Source organism: Meles meles, chromosome 12 (assembly GCF_922984935.1).
Source record: "Meles meles chromosome 12, mMelMel3.1 paternal haplotype, whole genome shotgun sequence".
Lineage (NCBI taxonomy): Eukaryota > Metazoa > Chordata > Mammalia > Carnivora > Mustelidae > Meles > Meles meles.
The window spans coordinates 21,927,362-21,950,353 of NC_060077.1; the positions used below are offsets into that span (position 1 = coordinate 21,927,362).

At 47.2% G+C, this 22,992-nt stretch overlaps 1 protein-coding gene across 1 annotated transcript in view; it reads left to right on the forward strand.

Moving 5' to 3' along the window:
- MYO18B (myosin XVIIIB) overlaps nt 1-22,992 on the forward strand; it is a gene marked incomplete at its 5' end in the record, with an annotated part of 249,320 nt that overhangs the window by 53,492 nt on the left and 172,836 nt on the right. The window contains 3 exons of the mRNA XM_046025552.1: nt 9,292-9,465; nt 12,793-12,883; nt 14,530-14,722. Coding sequence (XP_045881508.1) covers nt 9,292-9,465; nt 12,793-12,883; nt 14,530-14,722 — 458 coding nt within the window. The remainder of the gene's footprint in view (nt 1-9,291; nt 9,466-12,792; nt 12,884-14,529; nt 14,723-22,992) is intronic.

A 22,992-nucleotide genomic window follows, 5' to 3' on the forward strand; every position in this document is an offset into this window, starting at 1 on the left:
GATCACTATGGCTCCACTGCGCATGCCCAGACTCGCCATTCCGGGACGGTGTGCATCCATAGCGCGGATACAGTCGCGACCACCTTACGGACTTGTTCGCTATTACTCTTTACTGATAATCCGCTCTCTGCCGGACATGATTTACGTGCTGGTTATCCCATTAGATCTTCATATCCCTGTATGGGAGGTTATACCCATTTTATGGATGAGTCCCTGGAGGCTTGGAGAAGTCAAGTAAGTTATCTAAGGTGGTGGATTTGGGGAGGGGAGCAACCCAGTTTGGGCCCGAGAAGTTCCATCCTTAAAGCCTTCCTTCCTGTTCTTTAGGCCACGTGATGTGGAGTAGTCCGTGGCGTCATCAATAAATGCAGATCGTAAGGAGAGCTCTTCACGTGGCTGGGGCATTGATGAGATCATGCGCTTACTCAGCACGGGGCTGGACATGGGATGAGCGCTGGGGAAGCACCAGCTGTTCTTGGGCTTTCCTGGGACCCCAGGAAGTAGCTCCAGAGGGGACAGCGTGATAGGTGGAGTGACCCATTCTTCCTGTCTTGCTGAGGGACACTTGACTGTAGAGAAAGCATTTGGCTTGGTGCCAGCCAAGACTGCTTGGGTCCTGGCTTCTGTCTCACTGGCTGTGTGGCTCAGGCAGGCGCTCAGGCACCTGCTGCTGGCCCCACCCCTGAGCCTTTGCTCCTAGCATTCCCCAGAGTAATCTACCAGTCTTGCCTTCCCCCTACACTGCTCAGATCACCAGCACTGGGGACATTCTCAGCCAGCTTCACATCTAGTGTCTCATTTCATCCTTCAAACAACCCTCTGGGAGAGGAGTCATCCATTTCACAGATGTGGAAACTGATGCTGGGAGAGAGAGGACATCTACTCAAAATCTCGCAGCCAGTCTGAATCTGTCTTTGGATGTCCAGCCTCCTGCTTCTCCAGAGATGCCATGTCTGTTTTTTCCGTCCAGACTCTTGATCATACTAGCTCAGGAGACTCCTACCTGTGCCCTCTTCTCTTGTAAATTCCCCACACCCACTGGCATACTCCAGGTTCTGAGAAGTCCCGAGAGAATGCAGCCCCATTTCCCTTGGTTTAATCTGATGCTGCCCCAAGTGATTTGTCTGGTGAGACTTCTTTCTCCAAAACACCTGCTCATGTTTCCCAGATCATTGGGAGTGGTCTGTGCATTGTCCTCTAGGATGTGAGCAGTGATTCCAGTTGGGTTCTGAGTGATTCCAGTTGGGTTATAGATGGCTTATTGGCCAGGATTTGCAGGGAGCACAGACTAGGCAGACAGGCAAAGATCCTGGGGCAGATGGCAACTTTCTCCAAAGCCAGATATATGGAATTACAAGTTCGTGTGGGGAGGGCAGAGGGGAGGTAGCAAGGAGGTTCAAGAGAAGCCAGAAGAAGCAGGAAGGGCAGGGGCACCTGTGTGGCTCAGTGGGTTAACAGTCTGCTTTCAAGTTCAGGTCATGATCTTAGGGTCCTGGGACCGAGCCCCGCATTGGGCTCTCTGGTCAGTGGAGAGTCTGTTTCTCGCTCTCCCTCTGCCCCTCCCCCCACTCATGCTCTCAGGTGCTCTCTTTCGCTCTCTCAAGTAAATAAATGAAAATCTTAAAAAAAAAAAAAGAAGAAGCAGCAGGAAGGGCTTTGATGTTCCAGTCTGTAAGAAGGTTGCCTTTTCCATGATCCCAACAATAGGACTTTGCTGGGCACCACCGGGCGGGAAGCCACAGCTACCTGAATTGAGTGGGCTCCTGGGGTTTCTCTGGCTGACCCATTTGTTCCCTTTAAGGGCAGAAATCTCAGAGCGTGATCGTCATTACAGGAGCCGATCGCTATTGAACAGACACTGTGCTAAGCGACCTGCAATTGTAACCTCACTGAGTCTTCCCAAAACTTCCTGGGAGCAGATTCCCATTTTACAGAAGAGGAAACGGAGGCTCTGGGAGGTGGCAGGACCTCCCCAATGTCACAGGGCTTTAGGCGGGGGAGAAGGGATTTGAACCCAGGCAGTGTGTCTACTGTTTTTTCTTCTAGCATCTCTAGACTTTTAGGCTTATCTCTTCCCTGCAGGTGGCCTCCTTCTTTAAGGGCATCTGAACTGTAAACCTCTGTGTGAGGAAATGTGACCCAGATGCACCAGCGTTGTAAATAAGTCACGTAATGCTCAGTAATTCAGCAATAGCACAGCTATTGTTGGAAGTTGTTGGAAGGGGAAATAACTTGGTTATTAATAAATGCAGGAGGCCGCAGTAATTGATAGCAATTGAACTCGTGGTGCACGGGGGAAAGCCATCATGTTATTATCTTCTCTCTCTCTCTCTTCTTTTTTGTACTGAATATAAAGGGAAAAACCCGCTTTTGCAGGTGGATTTGAGCAACTCAGAAACTGGTCCCGTTGCATTCCTTTCCTCCTTCCTTCTTTCTGTGTCTCATTTGCTCCTTTATGCAGCCTCTCCATTCAAATCCCAGCCTGCCTCTTACCAGCAGAGTGACCTTGGGTGAATGACTCAGGAAAGGTTGTTGGTCCAGGGTCGCCTGGTTAATTGAGGGTTCTTCCTTCTAAACCAGTGTTTCTAAACTAGGGTCTCGTGGGACATTAGACCTGCAGGATGCTCCTAAAAGCGTTTTGAGGCCAAATTGGTCTGAACAGAATGTTCCCTTCTTGGAGATTCATCAGACATGTTTTAAAGGCTCTGAGAAGTCCCGCAGTTAAGAAAGTTGTTTCAGCAAACAAAGACCAACTTGATGTGATACAGGATTCATATCTTCCCACTGACATGGATGAACATTCTATGGAATGATGGCTATGAGGAGCCCCTTTGGGGAACTGAACCCCAGCTGTATGGCCGCTTTGCTCTGTTCCGTACCACTCTGCCACATGGAGAGTTTCTGACTCAGCCCTTCCCTCAGTTGCACACTGGCTGGAGCCAGGCCTTCCCCAGATGTGCAAACAGCTACAGAGGAACAGACAAAGACACAAAGAAATAGCAGCCTATCAAGCCTCGTGTCCCTTTCAGAGAACTGTCCTTTGGCCTCAAAAATGGAAGGGAAATCCAAACTAAACTTTGCTAAGTGTGATCAGCCTCTCAAGCCCTCTCTGAGTCTTAGCACCTGACTTGGGTACAGCTGCTGAAGCAAGGGTTCAAGGCCAAGACGGTTCCTGTGGGAGGTGATCCTGGGAAGTACTGGGAGGAGCTTGGGGAAGGGAAGAGGGGAAGGAAGGCTGCCGCAGAGGGTGTGTTACCAAGTTAGCCACCGCTGTGGGCACACTGGGGCTCAGTCTTGCCAGAGACCTCTTGGGGGGGCAGCGTAGAACACACACCCAGAGTTATCCCGCTCAAAGGGCACCTGCTGTCACTGATTGAGGGCTGAGGATTTTAATTATATGGCCCTTCCAGCCTCCCCTTGCATGAGGAAGCGCTATTGGGAGAGAACGGCCTCGTGAGGAGGGAGCACAATAAGCTCCAGGAGTATGGCAGAGCTGTGACAGGTCTGCTGCAGGTCCCCGCCCCGCCGCCCCCCCCCCCGCTGCCAAACCCCCATGTTGCCATCTAAAGTTTGTCCCCATTTTGATTTGACTTGACCTACATACAGCCCCTGTGTATGCTTCAGCTAGATCTAAAGTGGGCTATGTAGGGTACCAGAACCGCCCCAACCCCATGCCGCTGACCCAGGGGTCAGAGACCTGGACTCAAGTTCTAGGTCAGCCGCTTACATGCTGTGTGACTTAGGGCAGGGCAGTATCTCTTCCTGTGTCTCAATAGCTTCTCTTATAAAATCAGGCTTAACAACTCCCAGCCTGCAGCCTCACAAGCAGGTAGTCGAAAGATCAGCCAAGGTCACACAACTGTCCTTTCCCTCAGCATAGACACTCTCGGGTGTGTGTCCTCCAGGCCATGGCGAGATGCATGGACCATCTGTCACTAAGAATCAGAACAGACTTGGCATTTGCACATAATTTTTTTTAATAGAGAACAGATTCAGGGGTGGGTGGTTCCAATCATACATGCGTTGTATTTATGTAAATCCAACCATGCGTGCAAAGCAAATGCGAGGCTGGAGGTTACGGGTGCATTTCTTTTCGTAAGTCACGGCCCCCAAAGGCGAGCCACCCATTTCCTTGTTCCGCCCGAGGGAAAACTTGTTGTGCTGGACTTGTGAAGATAAGCTACAGTATTGTATGCTACAGGCAATGAGAGATTCCCAAGGGGGATTTTAAGGGTCCTGGAGTTTTTGCCTTAGACTCTGACTTGAAATCAATATTGATTATGAGAAAAGACCCCTCTGCACGCTGTCAAATATTGAATGCGGAGTCAGGAGACTGGAATTCAAATCCTGCCTCTGCCCCTCACCAGCTTCATGGCCTTGGAAGGTCACCCTGAGGTTCAGTTTTCTCGTAATTTAAGGGGTGATGTTACTGTTGACCTCGCAGGGCAGTGGGGAGAATTAAATGAGGCAGCAGTGTTCAGCACTCAGCCCAGCGCTGGCATGGGCTAAGTGTACAGCGCGTGCTGCTGGCTGATGTGATATTAAGGCCCCCTTTGTGATGCTGTCAAACATGTGCATTCTGATTTCTTTTTCCTGGGTGGCTGAGACAAAGGCGGGATAACGGGTGGGCTGCCAGGGAACATTTCCTACTGCTCAACAGCACACGTCCTGTGCAGTGCTTGCAGGAGAGGGAGAAGATCCCTGCACGACGCGTGCAGAAGCCAGACTGTAGTTCTACCTGCCACGGGGTCCTGGTTCCCACCAGGGCAGACAAATACACCAGCCTGAAATGATCTCTGCATTTAGCTTTGACATCTTTCTGGGCACAGGCTCCTCACCTCCTAGTGGGTGGCGGGAAAGCACCTGGATTGGGTGTGTGATCCCCTGTGGAGTGGGCTAGAGGCAGGAAGAAATCCACAAACCCGCCCCACAAAGAGCACGCTCCTCGGAGCCAGCTCCGTCCTGGCTCCCTGTTTCCATTTCTGTCTCTCGGCCTCTCTCACTTTTGTTTGGTCTAGTATTTGATCTTTTTCCAGTACAAAAGGCTGTCTCAAAGGTTCCGATGGCAAGTCCCATGGGGAGAGGAGAACAGAGATGCTGTCTCCCCAGTCTTAATGGAGAAGCGGGGAGGGAAAGTAGGCCGGGCCGGCCATTATCGAGAAATGTGCATTCCTTTCTTGATTTCCTTCCATCATTTAATCACCCACTTGACAAATGTTTATTGAGCACTTCCTGGCGCCAGCTCTGATCCGGATAGAGGGATGAACACACAGACTGTGTTGGAGCAAACCAGCACAGTTGGAGATCTGCACAGGAGCCTGGGAATCCTGCCGCACAGCCACTACTCCCTGTGCGGCTTTGGACCAGAAGCTAGACCTTGCTGGTCTGTTTCCCATCTTCGAATGATCTCAGAGGCTTTTGATGAAAGTAAAGAAGAGGAAAAGGAAGCGCTTAGCACAGTGCCTGGCACATGGTACGTGCCATTGTCCTTGTTCATCAAGTGATGGCTTCTCAGGAGAGGGAGCCACTGTGTCCATGAGCATCCCTTGGACAGGGATCTCTAACCCCAGCAACATTCCAAGGACAGTTTTGTCCTTGGCATTGGTGTGGGTTGGTGGGAGGTGTTGAGCCAATATGTGTCCACCGTTCCACGGAGTTGGCTCAGAATCCCTGGGGCATGGCCCATATCTGGAGTGTGCTGATTTGTCATCCGTCCCCCAAATCCTCTTGCGAAGCCACAGATAGATAGATCTGCAGGAGGAGTCCCTGTGGCTGACAGAATGAAGCAGTCCCTGTTGGGTGAGTGGTGCCCGCTTGGGTTTCACAGGTAGAGAAGGGACTAGAATGTTATTGAATGCCTTCTCAGGGCCAGGCACTCTGTTGGGAATCTTACATGTAAGTGTAAACTTATCACCCCATCCTTGCATACCGATGAGGAAGTGCTTGGGGTTTTATGACTCCATTTTACAGAAGATAAAACTGAGGCCCAGAAAAGCAGTGCAACTTGCCCAAAGACTAGAGCTGGGAATGGCGGAAGGCAGGAAAGGGACTCAGGTTCTGTCTGGTCCAGTGTCCATATTTCTGCCCCTTTCTCAGGCCCCACTGAAGACGTTTTGGATTCCACCTGTGTCTGAACAAAGATAGAGGAACCCGTGGGGTTGGATCTTGTGAACCAGCCAGACTTCAGGGAACTGGAAATAAAGTACATTTTCCTGGCAAAGCTCCCTGTGTGCTTCCTGGATTTCCCCAGCAGGGTGTCCTCAGTGAGCACACTGGGAAAATATCCCCCTTGTCAGGTAGGATTTGGAGTTGGGTTGAGTCCATTCACTGCTCCTCTTTTCACAAAGAGTCATTGCCAATTCCCTTCCTGACTTCTCCCCAGCTCAGAGAGGTACAGAAGGTCACTGCAGGTGGAGTGTGGTGGGGGGGGGATATTTTGGAGAGTGGCAGAAGAGGGCCGATAGGTCAGGAGAGCGACAGGACATCGCCCACCTAGAACACTATCTCTTATTTTAATTCCCTTGCAACCCCCAACACAGGAAGAAAGAAGTCTCACTCAGGGCTAACATCTTTAAAATCTCCAGTACTCACTAATCTTACATTTTGACAAAGAGAGAGCCGAAGCTCTGGCTCCCAGGTAACTGTATCTAGTTAGAATCTAAAAATACTTTAGTGCTCATATTGTATTTATTTCTACTTTCTGTTTGTGACAGGTGATAATGGTGTTGGTCTGCGAACTGACCGCAGCTCACGGAGGGGAAGGGGAGGTCAAAGAAAGCAGCAGACCACTCCAGATTGGTAGGCAGCATGTGAAATAAGCAAGGGAACTTGCGTATGAGGCTTGCCTCCACTGGCCCGCCCTGTACAATTCTGCACTCCCCCCCAAATCTTAAATGTTTATACAGAGTCACATATTTAGTCCAGATGGTCTCAACAACACCTCACTCCCTTAAGGTTCCAACCTTAAAGATGACTCCCCAGGGGAACATGGGCAGAATGTCTGTTTCACATGGGAGGGGTCAAAACCATCCTCTCAATGATTCCCTCCAGCAGAGGGGGTCTCATTTAAGATAATACTATAACATTCCCTTTCACAATGTATTTATTTGAGTGAAAAAGATAAATGAGTCAATTTTAAAGAAAGTCTGATCTAGGGTCACAAAGATATGGCAGATTTCCTAAAAGAGGTATTTGATGGATTGACTTTGGTGAAATAATAGTTCTAGTACTTCAGGTCTGTCTGATTTCTGGTAATGTCTCTGAGTCAGTTTTCTCATCTGTAAAATGAGAATGACAAGAGGACTTTTGTGAGGATTTCATGATGATGATGATGATGATGATAAGAAGTAATCACAGCTAACATGTATTAATTTGTTTCATGGGTTGCACTTGGGACTCTGATGCAGACTTTCTGACTCCAGAAGCCCTGAGCTGCACAAAGATGATATGTTGAATAAAATGGGGTCAATGAATGGTGACTGCTTTCTTCACCACCATCATCACCTCCTTCATCATTTTTGCAAGTGGCAGGACTTTTTATTACCGTGTTACTTCCTGAGCCTCAGTATTATCGTCTGTAAAATGGGAACTGTCTCTTGTGATGGTCAGAGCTGACTAGCTGGCACTGAGGTGATTGTCAATAAGTATGGCTGTTTGTGGCCCCTCAGTGACCTGGGGCCAGAGCTCCTTTCCCTTGAGTAGTGAGTCCCACACAAAGTCCTTGTCCAGATGTCCAGTTTTGCCTTAAACCAGGCTGATTCTTCAAGAGGTCATCTCAAAGAACCTGGCCCTCATAATCCCTTTCTGATGGATTGAAAAATCTGTTGGCAGTTGTGATTTTTTATTTCAAAGAAGGGAATACATTTATGGGGAGATAAGCAATGGGAGGAAATTCTTTAATGATGGCACTGTTATTTGTTTTAATTAGCCATTAATTTTTTAATTTGGATTACAAAATGAAGACACAGCTCTGGTAGAAAATTTAGAAAATACAAAATCCCTTTAGCCAGCTATGACTGTTAATATTTGGAAATATTTCCTTTTTACTATTTTATTTACTTACTTTTTTATTTAAGAGAGAAAGAAGAGAGAGCAAGGTGGGGGTGGCAGAGGGAGAGAGAGAAAATCATAAGCAGACTCCAATTTAGCATGGAGCCTGATGTGGGACTTGATCTCACGACCCTAAGATCGTGACCTGAGCTGAAATCAGGAGTTGGTTGTTCAACCCACTGAGACACCCCGGCTTCCCTTACTATTTTATTTTATAATTTAGAGTGGTTTACAGAGTTGACATCATTCTCTAGTATAGTTTTCTAACTTGTTTTTTATTTAATGTTTGGCTGTAAGCATTGTTCGGGTTGTACGATCTTTGTTGTTAATCTTAAATGGCCTTATAATTGTTCATAAAGTGGTTCCCCATTGCTTTTTCAATCTCATTTGGTTTCTCCTCATCCCCCCCCCTTACATTCCAACCACCTGGCCTTCTTGGTCTTTCTCAGATACACTATGCTTGTTTCTGCCTCAGGACCTTTGCACGGTATTCCCCTTTGACCCCTAAAGTTCTTCCCTGGTTCTTTAGGTAGCCAGCTCCTTCTCACCTTTCATAACCCAGTTCAGATATCCCATCCTCAGACAGAGCCCTCTCTGACAACCACTGATCCACAGGGATGCTCTCAGCTTCTCTTGACCTCATCTCTTGGTTTTATTTTCTCTTTAAGGGGAAAAACTTTATAATATTATCACCTGAATTTATCTTATTCTTCTATCTGTTTACTCATTTAATGTCTTATTCTCTCAATAGATTGTAAACTCCAGGAGGACAGGCACCTTGTCTGTCTTGCTCATCATTGATTTCCCAGTGGCTAACACAGTTCCTGTCACATAGTGGGAGCTCAAGAAGTGTGTGTTTTGAATAAATGGGTGGGATGTGTGGCTGGGTCAGTAGTATAGGTAGGTGGCAGCAGAGGGTTGTGGGTTGGTGGATGGACAGGTAGGTGGATACAGGAGTGGACAGATGACACTTTTACTAACAATTCTCTAATTTCACCTTTAGACGGTCCTCATGATCATTTTAATTGCTTTGAAAAAGTGAACAATGCAAATTGTGAAGAAGTAGGATAAGCGTGTCTCTTGGGAAACCTGACCTCGGCCCAGGCCAGGTGTTGAGGCTCCCTGCTGAGGGTGGGTAGCCTAGAGGGTGGGAGGTGGTGAGACCCCTGAGGTCCTCTTGGAAGTCCACCCACTCCATACCCAGGACTTTACCACCGTACTTGTGCTGTGTTCCTCCCGCAGTGGGCCGGAAGCAGTTCATGCGGTTTGAGTGGGCAAACCACGCAGCTGAGGCCCTGGGCTGTGAGTACGAGGAGCTGAACACGGCCACCTTCAAGCACCACTTGCGACAGATCATCGAACAAGTGACAACCAGGGCAAGCCGACGGAGCCTTGAGGAGGAGGAGACCAGCTCAGGTGCTGTGCTGCTGCCTCTCTGGGTGGGCTGGGTACCCCCCGGGCCAGGCCCTATGGAAGCTCCAACATGCCTTCACTTACTCATCACGACCTGTTATATGCAGACCTTCTAGGTGCAGGGGAGGCCCCTGTGGGCAGAAGTGGACTTGGTTCCTATAGCCAAACTGGCGCTGTCCAGGGTTCTGAAGGTTCTGCTGAAACCTGTGAGGGTTGCCTGTGGTGAGCGGTGCCAAGGGGCCAACCCTTTTCCATTGGCTATTATATCTGTTGAGCCCCTACCTTGTCGGGGGAAGACTGGCCTTCCAGTTTGAGGCACAGAAATAAAGCCAGGCTGGCTAGAGGGCCTGGGAGGCTGGTAGAAGAGGCTGGTAGATGAGAGGTGATGGGGGGGACTATGCAAACTATGGTTTTTATGCTCAGGGAGGACTCTGCAAACTGTGGTTTTTATGCTCAGACCCATGAGAGACCATGCAGGGACACAGGCAGGGAATGCCATGATTTGACTTATTCCTTGAATGGCTCAGGCAGGGGGAAGCCTGGGGAATGACTTGGAGAAGGGAGGCCGCATGGGAACCTACAAAATTGCCTGGTGAGATGCTGGTGCTTGCACAAGGACATGGTAGTAGAGCTGGGTTGGGTGGGACAAGTCAAAGTCTGCTTCACACATAGAGATGATAGCATGGGCTTGAGGGAGCAGGTGGGAAAAGAGGGATCAGGACAGCTTCTAGGATTTCAGCCTAGGTGGCTAGAGGAATGGGGGTGCTTTGAACTGATGTGGGAGAAAGCTGAATGGCCTTGCACGGCACCTGCAGGATTGTGATCTTCTGGGTCCCAAATCTGTAGCCATCACCCACCAGATGCTTTGGCTGTAGGAGGTGAGGGCAGAGGGACCCCCTTGAGGCCCCAGGAGTCTCTCAGAACTAAGAGTGGTTGTCCCAGAGACCTCGGAGTCTGGCATTAATTAGTGGGTCACACTGTTTTGAACTGTAGTTTTGGGACTCATCTCTTAGAGGCCCCTTAGTTCCTCAGAGCTGCTCCACTCTAGGGGTCTCAGCTTGGTGGCTAATGTCGCCTAGAAGTCTTTTGTTTGCTTCTAGGTCCAGGTATGAGCTGTAGTCCGCTCATGGTTCCTCCTCCTCTCTGAAACACACGCATACGCCCCACAAGCACACACATAGCACACATACACAACATACCCATGGCCACACACCTCATAGGCATGTATGCACATGCGCAGACACACACCACACACACACCCCGCAGGAAACACACAGATGTGCTCAGACACATGAGCATACGTGCACACGCATTCAGACATTAACACTAATTACCACTCGGGCCAAGGTATCAAGGGTAGGTGTGAAGCAGACAGGGGACCAGCAGGCTTAGGAGAGATGCTGAGAGGCTGTGGGTTGCCTAGCAACGGCCCAGGTTGGGGGGTGGAGCTAACAGAAGGGAGGGAAGTGCTTTGGGGCTGCAGCAGGCTGCCTGGAATGTACAAGCAGGACTGTTGTCTCCAGCCACAGTGCAGATGTGAAAATCGTGTTTCCGATGCTATGGATGGAAGCAACACCTAAGGGTCAGGATTTCTTTTTCTTTTTTTTTTTTTTTTTTGTGATAGGTATTTTTTTTCATTTAATTTAATTAATTTATTTTTTTCAGCGTAACAGTATTCATTGTTTTTGCACAACACCCAGTGCTCCATGCAATACGTGCCCTCCCTATTACCCACCACCTGTTCCCCCAACCTCCCACTCCCGAGGGTCAGGATTTCTGATGTGACCTGCCCCCCCAACATTCTCGCTCTGCTTTGTTCCACGCACCTCATCAAGGCTGGCTAATTTTAACAGGCTGCCTTTGTGTTTAAACAAAATCGAGACCATGACTATATTAATCGTTTGCGAAGCGTTTTCATTCTTCCTAACGTGACAGGTAGGCTCTTTTCCCTCTCATTCCATATTTGTCCATGACTGGCTTTAAGCACTCCTTTGTATGGACTACAAATTGTCTAACCCATTTGCTATTGTTGGATATTCAGGTTGTTTCAAAAAAGGCGATTTTCATCCAATTTAATCAACAATTGGGAGAACATATGTACCCAGAAATCTTTGTGTCTCTGAATATTTCATTAGGATAAAAGCCCTAGCGTGAAATTATTAAGTCTAAGCATACAAATATTTGATAGCTTCTGACGCAGAACTGCCAAACCTCCCTCCAGAAAGGGGGAAACACCAAACATTATCTGAGTGCCTACTACATGTCAGTCACTGGGGTCTGGGAGCCAACACACCCAGAGATGATCCCCATCCTCGGAGCACTCCCAGCCTGGCATGGGGCAGGGCAGGTGTGGGGCATTATTAACAACTAACCACACAAGTAAAAATATACTGAACTCAGAGTGCTTTAAAAGCAAGGTGACTTTGTCCTGGGTCTGGCCTGTTACACATAACCTAACATCCTCTGGGTTCATCCACGTTGTAGGGAATGGCTGGATTTTCTTTTTTATGACTGGATCATCTATTTCATGTCTCCGTTTCTGTGTGGGATCTAAAATAGTCACACTCAGAGAGGCAGAGAATAGAGTGGTGGTTGCCCGGACTCAGGGGAGGGCCAAATGGGAGAGAATGATTGACGGGTACGTAGTTTCATTTGTGCAGGATGAATGAACGCTAGAACGCAGATGAAAAAGTAGACGACTAAGATGACCAGCCAACGAATAGGTCCACTGGGCAGCATAGAGCCACTGGTTATCATGCTGTATTGTCCACTGTTGAGTCTTTTTAGAGGGTAGATCTTATGTGAAGTGTTCTTATCACACACATAGGCAGAAAGAAGGAGGGAGGAAACTCTTAGAGTTGACATCTTCAAGCTCATCATGATGTATAAATACCTATATGTAGGTATAGATACCTATGTATTATATGATTTATACGATGTATAAATACCTATAAATAGGTAGGTATGGCTTTTAGTAGGTCGGCCATACCTCAGTCACAAACTAATTAAAGAGAAAGGACTGGGAATTGGATTAATGGGGTGGTAATCAAGGCAGGCTTCCCTGAAGAGGTGACATTGGGTTGTTCCCGAGGGATGAGCAGGAGTGCTCCCTGGAGAAGAGGGAGGGCCAGGTGACACAGAACCCCATCAGTCCTGATAAGGCACTTGAACTTGGTTCTAAGAGTGTGGGTACGTAATTTCAGCAGTGGAGGGATATATGTGAGGGAGGGTGTTTCTCTAAGGCCAGCAGCGATGTCTGGAAAGTGTTGCCCTTGGCCCCAGGAAAGGTCCTGACCATGGATGCCCACCCTTCCCTCTTTCCCTTTCCAGGGCTCAAGATGACAGGCGTGGAATGTGTGGAGGGGATGGCCTCGGGCCTCTACCAAGAGCTCTTTGCGGCCGTGGTCTCACTCATCAACAGGTAACAACAGATACACAAATGAGCCCGGGTCCTAGGCACTTTAGCCCAGTGGGGTTTTGGAGGGGCTGGAGAAGAGTGAGGTTTTGAGCTGAGGAGCTGGTTTTAAATTCCCCCTTGGCCGCCCAAAGGCAAATGTTTAGCACCCTGACGTCCCCTTCTGCGCCTGTAAAAGAGCTCTGTACCCCAGGGCCACGGCGAGGATTAAAAGGGATAATGCATGTAAACAGTGCAGGATGTTATAATAATAGTGATCATAAACTACCAACAATAAAAGCTGACAGTCTGGGGGCCCCCTGCTCAGTAAGGACAACAGCTGGAGCTCATAGTTTCCCCAATCTTGTATCATTGACTCTGCACGCCAGCCCATTATACAGCTGAGCTAACAGAGGTGAAGAGAGGTGGGGCTGGAAGGCAGCCAGAGCGCTGGACTCCATGTTTCTCTGAATAACCCGCCGTACTGCTCTTGTCCATTTTTTAAAATTTCCTGCTAAGGGTGGGGTGCTACCGGGGTATTTTTTTTTTTTTTTTTTTTGGAGTGGGCCAGGACGTGTCTCTGAAATGTGTCTACCAGACTGCAGCAGCCAGGAGTCTGGTGTCTAACACCGCAAGGGCTTCCCACCCTCCTGCCCAAAGGCGGGAGGCATCCTTAGGCTTTCCACATCCTGCTAGCAGGTCTGAGGTCTGGCGCAGGGCAGCTGGGGTTCTCTGGTGATTCTGGGACACAGAATCTGCTTGCTCTCCCACCGCTAGAGCAATTGCCATCCAAGGCCACAGACATAGCATCTAGAAACCAAGAGGTTCGCGCATGCTTAGAGGAAGGTGCCCTGGGGGTGGGAGTTGAATTGCTGGTGGAAGAAGCTGCCTCAGCCTCTGGAGGGTGGCTGCTTCTTCGCATCCTTCAATACAGAACCCACTCCCCCACCACCTACGAGCACCTCGTAGATGTCTGGCTTTCCGAGCATTAACTGACAGTCTTCACGCATGCGTGTGTGGCAGCTGATCTTGGCCTTGCGGTATAGGAGGAAAACCTTGGCAGGTTGTGCAGAAGAGCTAAGCGTCCTGCAGAGCCTAGGGCCGATCGTGATAATCACCATGATTAATAATAATAACAGGCCACCTTTACTGAGCATGAACCCCACCGCTAACCTGGCCCTCAGAGCCTGTCTCATCACCTCCAGCCTTCCCAGCGTCCTTCTGGGTTGTGGCCATCATTGACTTTTTCTTGGCTGAGGCCCAGAGAGGTTGGGCAGCTCTCCCAAGGTACACAGCCGCTCTGTCGCAGAGGGAAGGTTGGAGCCCTTGTGTGACTGTCTCCAACAGCTCTCAACTCCTGCATGTTGATGCCAATAATCCCTCCTCTATCCACCCCGACGGATTCATCAGATTGATTCAAGGCAGTGAGGGCTTGGAAGAACCATCATTTAACAGTTGGGAAAACCTTAGCTCAGAGAGATTAAGTAATTTGCCCCAGGTCACACAGCCCGTAAGCGGCGAGCCTCATTCTGGCGCCAGATCTGCTGGATTCCCCACACCCACCCAGTGTGCTGCCTCAGTTTTACCATATCTGCAATGGGAGAGTGGGAGGTGCGGGCCGGCTGGGCTCTATGATTCCACGTGGTCTTGAGTCCTTGTTTCTCTCGCCCCAGGTCCTTCTCCTCCCACCACCTCTCCATGGCCTCCATCATGGTGGTGGACTCTCCGGGCTTCCAGAACCCACGGCACCAGTGCAAGGACCGGGCGGCCACCTTCGAAGAGCTTTGCCGCAATTACGCTCACGAGCGCCTGCAGCTGCTTTTCTACCAGCGGACCTTCGTGTGCACGCTGGAGCGCTACCGGCAGGTGGGACTGGGCTCCATGGAGGGCGTGTGGCTGGCCAGGGTGCAGGGAACAGTCTGGTCCTTCAGTCACCCTTGGCTTCGTGTTTGCTTCCTCACTGACCTGTTTGGCCCCCAGCTCCGCCGGCCTCTGCTGCTCCCCTGTCTCCACACACAGCTCCCTACAGTCCATGGACACCAGGGAACTTGGGGCTCCCCAAGCCTTGTTCCCCCAGCTGTCCCCCAGTTGGGGTGACCTGTTCTTCCTCGTCTGCTTTGCCCAAGCTGTATGCACTCCACCCCCCCACACATACACCTTGTGGCTCACAGCTTCCCCATGGAAAACCCTTTGTGCTCTGGGTGTGGGTGAAAATTCTGGATAGGAGGGTTTGCCCAGCCTTTGGATCCTAGAGTGGCAACACTTAACAGTGCCCTAGATAACAGTGCTCTAGGATCTACCCTCGGGATGCTAGGAGTGTGAACCAGAAAACACATGCAGACAGGTTCCTGTCAGCCTTCTCTTCCCGTTTGAAAAAAAGTTCAAATGGGAATGTTCCATTGGCCCAGAAAATGCACAACCCAGTAGTGTACAGCCCAATAACCTTATCCAAATGAACGTACTCACGCACACACCCCGCCCCCAGCCGGGGGACAAGTGGAACTCTACCGGCACCCAGGACGGCCCCATCCTCTCCACCCCCTCCTTTCTTTCCGAAGGGGGCACCTCTGACTCCAGCAAGTGCTAATAGCAAGACGTTGGAAATGGCCATCTTGCTTATCAAGAGGGTAAGGGGTATTGAAATTATGGTCATTTTTTATTTTTATTTTTTTGGTTGGACCTTACACAGCAAGAAACATCAACGTGGATGAAACTCAAACAAGTGATGCCAATGATGAGTCCTGGGGTCCGACCTTAACTCTGCCACTTATTGGCTGTGTGGCTTCAAGGTCACTCACCCTCTCTGATCCTTGGTTCCATCCCACATAAAATAGGAATAGCAATATTCCTGTATCAACTATCAATTGCCACAATAATGCTAGATAATGAAGTACCCCCAAACATAGTGGCTTTAGATATTATCATTTGTTATTGCTCACTTTGGGTTTTCTGGGAAGTTCCCTGGTCTTGGCTGAGTGAGCTCTTGTGTCTCTGGGCAGATGTAGGGCGGTAGGTGGCTCTGATGGTGCTGGCCAGCTCTCTCCCGTGTCTGGGGGTCAGCTGGCTATGAGCAGATCTGAGCAGGCTTTGGCTGGGATGACTCATCTGTGCACCAGGACTGTCCTATCCTCTAGCAGACTAGCCCAAGATGTTCTCATGGTGCTGGGCAGGGCTCCAAGGGACGAGCAGGGATGTGCAGGGTCCCTTGAGTCCTAGTCTTGGAACTGACAATGTCCCTTCTATATTCAGTGGGTCATGGCAAGTCCAGGGCTGAGCCCTGAACCAAGGGGTGGGGAAGTAGGTTTCACTTCTTGATAGGAGAAATGGAGATAAAGAGAAGGGGAGAGGATTTTGTGTGTGGGAGGGTTGTTGTGGTTTTTAAAGACAAAGAGAGGTGAGAGGGGCCAGAGGGAGAGAGAGAGAGAGAGAGAGATTTTTTTTTCCATTTTATTTATTTTTTCAGCGTAACAGTATTCATTCTTTTTGCACAACACCCAGTGCTCCATGCAAAACGTGCCCTCCCCATTACCCACCACCTGTTCCCCCAACCTCCCACCCCTGACCCTTCAAAACCCTCAGGTTGTTTTTCAGAGTCCATAGTCTCTTATGGTTCGCCTCCCTTCCAAATTTTTTTTTTTTAATAAACATATAATGTATTTTTATCCCCAGGGGTACAGGTCTGTGAATCGCCAGGTTTACACACTTCACAGCACTCACGATAGCACTTACCCTCCCCAATGTCCATAGCCCCCTCCCCCTCTCCCAATTCCACCTCCCCCCAGCAACCCCCAGTTTGTTTTGTGAGATTAAGAGTCATTTATGGTTTGTCTCCCTCCCAATCCCATCTTGTTTCATTTATTCTTCTCCTATCCCCCTAACCCCCCATGTTGCTTCTCCATGTCCTCATATCAGGGAGATCATATGATAGTTGTCTTTCTCCGATTGACTTATTTCACTAAGCATGATACGCTCTAGTTCCATCCACGTCGTCGCAAATGGCATGATTTCATTTCTTTTGATGGCTGCATAGTATTCCATTGTGTATATATACTACATCTTCTTTATCCATTCATCTGTTGATGGACATCTAGGTTCTTTCCATAGTTTGGCTATTGTAGACATTGCTGCTATAAACATTTGGGTACACGTGCCCCTTCGGATCACTATGTTTGTATCTTTATGGTAAATACCCAGTAGTGCAATTGCTGGGTCATAGGGTAGTTCTATTTTCAACATTTTGAGGAACCTCCATGCTGTTTTCCAGAGTGGTTGCACCAGCTTGCATTTCCACCAACAGTGGAGGAGGGTTCCCCTTTCTCCACATCCTCTCCAGCATCTGTCATTTCCTGACTTGTTAATTTTAGCCATACTGACTGGTGTGAGGTGATATCTCATTGTGGTTTTGATTTGTATTTCCCTAATGCCGAGTGACGTGGAGCACTTTTTCATGTGTCTGTTGGCCATCTGGATGTCTTCTTTGCAGAAATGTCTGTTCATGTCCTCTGCCCATTTCTTGATTGGATTGTTTGTTCTTTGGGTGTTGAGTTTGCTAAGTTCCTTATAGATTTTGGAGACTAGCCCTTTATCTGATATGTCGTTTGCAAATATCTTCTCCCATTCTGTCAGTTGTCTTTTGGTTTTGTGAACTGTTTTCCTTTGCTGTACAAAAGCTTTTGATCTTGATGAAATCCCAATAGTTCATTTTTGCCCTTGCTTCCCTTGCCTTTGCCGTTGTTCCTAGGAAGATGTTGCTACGGCTGAGGTCGAAGAGGTTGCTGCCTGCATTCTCCTCAAGGATTTTGATGGATTCCTTTCTCACATTGAGGTCCTTCATCCATTTGGAGTCTATTTTCGTGTGTGGTGTAAGGAAGTGGTCCAATTTCATTTTTCTGCATGTGGCTGTCCAATTTTCCCAGCACCATTTATTGAAGAGGCTGTCTTTTTTCCATTGGACATTCTTTCCTGCTTTGTCGAAGATGAGTTGACCATAGAGTTGAGGATCGATTTCTGGGCTCTCTATTCTGTTCCACTGATCTCTGTGTCTGTTTTTGTGCCAGTACCATGCTGTCTTGATGATGACAGCTTTGTAATAGAGCTTGAAGTCCGGAATTGTGATGCCACCAACTTTGGCTTTCTTTTTCAATATGCCTTTGGCTATTCGAGGTCTTTTCTGGTTCCATATAAATTTGAGGATTACTTGTTCCATTTCTTTGAAAAAAAATGGATGGTATTTTGATAGGGATTGCATTAAATGTGTAGATTGCTTTAGGTAGCATGGACATTTTCACAATATTTATTCTTCCAATCCAGGAGCATGGAACATTTTTCCATTTCTTTGTGTCTTCCTCAATTTCTTTCATGAGTACTTTATAATTTTCTGTGTATAGATTCTTAGTCTCTTTGGTTAGGTTTATTCCTAGGTATCTTATAGTTTTGGGTACAATTGTAAATGGGATTGACTCCTTAATTTCTCTTTCTTCAGTCTTGTTGTTGGTGTACAGAAATGCAACTGATTTCTGTGCATTGATTTTATATCCTGACACTTTACTGAATTCCTGGACAAGTTCTAGCAGTTTTGGAGTGGAGTCTTTTGGGTTTTCCACATATAGTATCATATCATCTGCGAAGAGTGATAGTTTGACTTCTTCTTTACCAATTTGGATGCCTTTAATTTCTTTTTGTTGTCTGATTGCTGAGGCTAGGACTTCTAGTACTATGTTGAATAGCAGTGGTGATAATGGACATCCCTGCCGTGTTCCTGACCTTAACGGAAAAGCTTTCAGTTTTTCTCCATTGAGAATGATATTTGCGGTGGGTTTTTCATAGATGGCTTTGATAATATTGAGGTATGTGCCCTCTATCCCCACACTTTGAAGAGTTTTGATCAGGAAGGGATGCTGTACTTTGTCAAATGCTTTTTCAGCATCTATTGAGAGTATCATATGGTTCTTGTTCTTTCTTTTATTAATGTGTTCTATCACATTGATTGATTTGCGGATGTTGAACCAACCCTGCAGCCCTGGAATAAATCCCACTTGATCGTGGTGAATAATCCTTTTAATGTACTGTTGAATCCTATTGGCTAGTATTTTGGCGAGAATTTTTGCGTCTGTGTTCATCAAGGATATTGGTCTGTAGTTCTCTTTTTTGGTGGGATCCTTGTCTGGTTTTGGGATCAAGGTGATGCTGGCCTCATAGAATGAGTTTGGAAGTTTTCCTTCCATTTCTATTTTTTGGAACAGTTTCAGGAGAATAGGAATGAGTTCTTCTTTAAATGTTTGGTAGAATTCCCCTGGGAAGCCGTCTGGCCCTGGGCTTTTGTTTGTTTGGAGATTTTTGATGACTGTTTCAATCTCCTTACTGGTTATGGGCCTGTTCAGGTTTTCTATTTCTTCCTGGTTCAGTTGTGGTAGTTTATATGTCTCTAGGAATGCATCCATTTCTTCCAGATTGGCCAATTTGTTGGCGTAGAGTTGCTCATAGTATGTTCTTATAATTGTCTGTATTTCTTTGGTGTTAGTTGTGATCTCTCCTCTTTCATTCATGATTTTATTGATTTGGGTCCTTTCTCTTTTCTTTTTGATGAGTCTGGCCAGGGGTTTATCAATCTTATTGATTCTTTCAAAGAACTAGCTCCTAGTTTCATTGATTTTTTCTATTGTTTTTTTGGTTTCTATTTCATTGATTTCTGCTCTGATCTTTATGATTTCTCTTCTCCTGCTGGGTTTAGGGTTTCTTTCTTGTTCTTTCTCCAGCTCCTTTATGTGTAGGGTTAGGTTGTGTACTTGAGACCTTTCTTGTTTCTTGAGAAAGGCTTGTACCGCTATATATTTTCCTCTCAGGACTGCCTTTGCTGTGTCCCACAGATTTTGAACTGTTGTGTTTTCATTATCATTTGTTTCCATGAATTTTTTCAATTCTTCTTTAATTTCCTGGTTAACCCATTCATTCTTTAGAAGGATGCTGTTTAGTCTCCATATATTTGGGTTCTTTCCAGCTTTCCTCTTGTGATTGAGTTCTAGCTTCAGAGCATTGTGGTCTGAAAATATGCAGGGAATGATCCTAATCTTTTGATACCGGTTGAGACCTGATTTGTGACCCAGGATGTGATCTATTCTGGAGAAGGTTCCATGTGCACTAGAGAAGAATGTGTATTCTGTTGCTTTGGGATGAAATGTTCTGAATATATCCGTGATGTCCATCTGGTCCAGTGTGTCATTTAAGGCCTTTATTTCCTTGTTGATCTTTGGCTTGGATGATCTGTCCATTTCAGTGAGGGGAGTGTTAAAGTCCCCTACTATTATTGTATTATTATTGATGTGTTTCTTTGATTTTGTTATTAATTGGTTGATATAGTTGGCTGCTCCCACGTTAGGGGCATAGATATTTAAAATTGTTAGATCTTCTTGTTGGACAGACCCTTTGAGTAGGATATAGTGTCCTTCCTCATCTCTTATTATAGTCTTTGGCTTGAAATCTAATTGATCTGATAGAAGGATTGCCACCCCAGCTTTCTTCTGATGCCCATTAGCATGGTAAATTGTTTTCCACCCCCTCACTTTAAATCTGGAGGTGTCTTCGCATCTAAAATGAGTTTCTTGTAGGCAACATACTGATGGGTTTTGTTTTTTTATCCATTCTGATACCCTGTGTCTTTTGATTGGGGCATTTAGCCCATTAACATTCAGGGTAACTATTGAGAGATATGAATTTACTGCCATTATTAGCCTGTAAGGTGACTGTTACTGTATATTGTCTCTGTACCTTTCTGATCTACTACTTTTAGGCTCCCTCTTTGCTTAGAGGACCCCTTTCAATATTTCCTGTAGAGCTGGTTTGGTGTTTGCAAATTCTTTCAGTTTTTGTTTGTCCTGGAAACTTTTTATCTCTCCTTCTATTTTCAATGATAGCCTAGCTGGATAGAGTATTCTTGGCTGCATGTTTTTCTCGTTGAGTGCTCTGAATATATCATGCCAGCTCTTCCTGGCCTGCCAGGTCTCTGTAGATAAGTGTGCTGCCAATCTAATATTTTTACCATTGTATGTTACAGACTTCTTTTCTCGGGCTGCTTTCAGGATTTTCTCTTTGTCACTAAGACTTGTAAATTTTACTATCAGGTGACGGGGTGTGGACCTATTCTTGTTGACTTTGAGGGGGGTTCTCTGCATCTCCTGGATTTTGATGCTTGTTCCCTTTGCCATATTAGGGAAATTCTCTCCAATGATTCTCTCCAATAGACCTTCTGCTCCCCTCTGTTTCTTCTTCTTCTGGAATCCCAATTATTCTAATGTTGTTTCGTCTTATGGTGTCACTTATCTCTCGAATTCTCCCCTCATGGTCCAGTAGCTGTTTGTCCCTCTTTTGCTCGGCTTCCTTATTCTCTGTCATTTGGTCTTTTATATCACTAATTCTTTCTTCTGCCTCATTTATCCTAGCAGTGAGAGCCTCCATTTTTGATTGCACCTCATTAATAGCTTTTTTGATTTCAACTTGGTTAGATTTTAGTTCTTTAATTTCTCCAGAAAGGGCTTTAATATCTCCAGAGAGGGTTTCTCTAATATCTTCCATGCCTTTTTCGAGCCCGGCTAGAATGTTCAGAATCGTCATTCTGAACTCTTGATCTGACATATTACCAATGTCTGTGTTGATTAGGTCCCTAGCCTTCGGTACTGTGTCTTGTTCTTTTGTTTGTGGTGATTTTTTCCACCTTGTCATTTTGTCCAGATAAGAGGATATGAAGGAGCAAATAAACTACTAAAAGGGTGGCAAAGACCCCGGAAAAATGCGCTGTAACCAAATCAGAAGAGACCCCAAATTGTGGGGGGGAGAAAGGGGATAAAAAACAGGTTCTGAAAAAAAAAAAAGAAAAAAAAAAGGAAAAAAAAAGAAAAAAATTTAAAAAATAAAACAAATAAAAAATATAAAAAAGAAAGAAAAAAATATATATATTTAGATGAAATAGTCAAAAAACGTTAAAAAAGAAAAGGGTAAAAGTTTTAAAAAAATTTAGCAGAAGAAGAAAAAAGAAAAAAAAATTGAAAAAAGAAAAAAAAAATTGAAGTAGCCGCAAGACTAAAGAATCATGGGGAGAAAGCCATGAGTTCCGTGCTTTGCTTTCTCCTCCTCTGGAATTGCTCTGCTGTCTTAGGAATTGAACCTGCTTTCTCCTTGATAGATGAACTTCGTCCTGGCTGGATATTTTGTTGATCTTCTGGGGGAGGGGCCTGTTGTAGTGACTCTCAAGTGTCTTTGCCCGAGGCGGGATTGCACCGCCCTTACCGGGGGTCGGACTAAGTAATCGGCTCGGGTTCGCTTTTGGGAGCTTCTGTTCCCTGAACGCTTTCCGTAGAGTTCCGGAGGATGGGAATGAAAATGGCGGCCTCCTAGTCTCCGGCCCGGAGGAGCTGAGAGCCTGGGGCCCCACTCCTCAGTGCGCCCCCAGAGGACAGCACCCAATCACTCCCGTATCCCCAGCCTCTAGCCGCGCTCCGAGCTCACCCAGCCCGTGACCAGTTCAAGGTAACCCCGAGCTGAGAGTTCAGTCCTCGGCTCTGTCTCTGCAGCCGGCTTCTCCGTTCTAATACCTGCGTGCTCTCCGACACTCCGACACCCCCGATCCTTCTGTGACCCTGCGGGGCCTGGGGCCACGCTCACCCCGCGTGGGCTTCACCCTGGTTTAGCCCCTGGAGCAATGTCCCTCAGTGGAACAGACTTTTAAAAGTCCTGATTTTATGCTCCGTTGCTCCGCCGCTTGCCGGGAGCCGGCCCCTCCCCCCGCGGTCTATCTTCCCATCGTTTTAGATTCACTTCTCCGCCAGTCCTACCTTTCAGAAAGTGGTTGATTTTCTGTTTCTAGAGTTGCTGTTCTTCTTCTCTTCGCTCTCCCGTTGGATTTGTAGGTGTTTGCAATGTTTAGATAAGCTATCGAGCTGATCTCCTGCTACCTGATGTAGTCTCAGGCTGCTACTTCTCCGCCATCTTGACTCCTGCCTCCGAGAGAGAGAGACTTTTAAGCAGGCTCCAAACCCAGCACAGAGCATGATGTGGGGGCTCGATCTCAGGACCCTGAGATCATGACCTGAGCTGAAACCAAGACTCAGACACTTAACCGACAGAGCCACCCAGGCGCTTCTGTT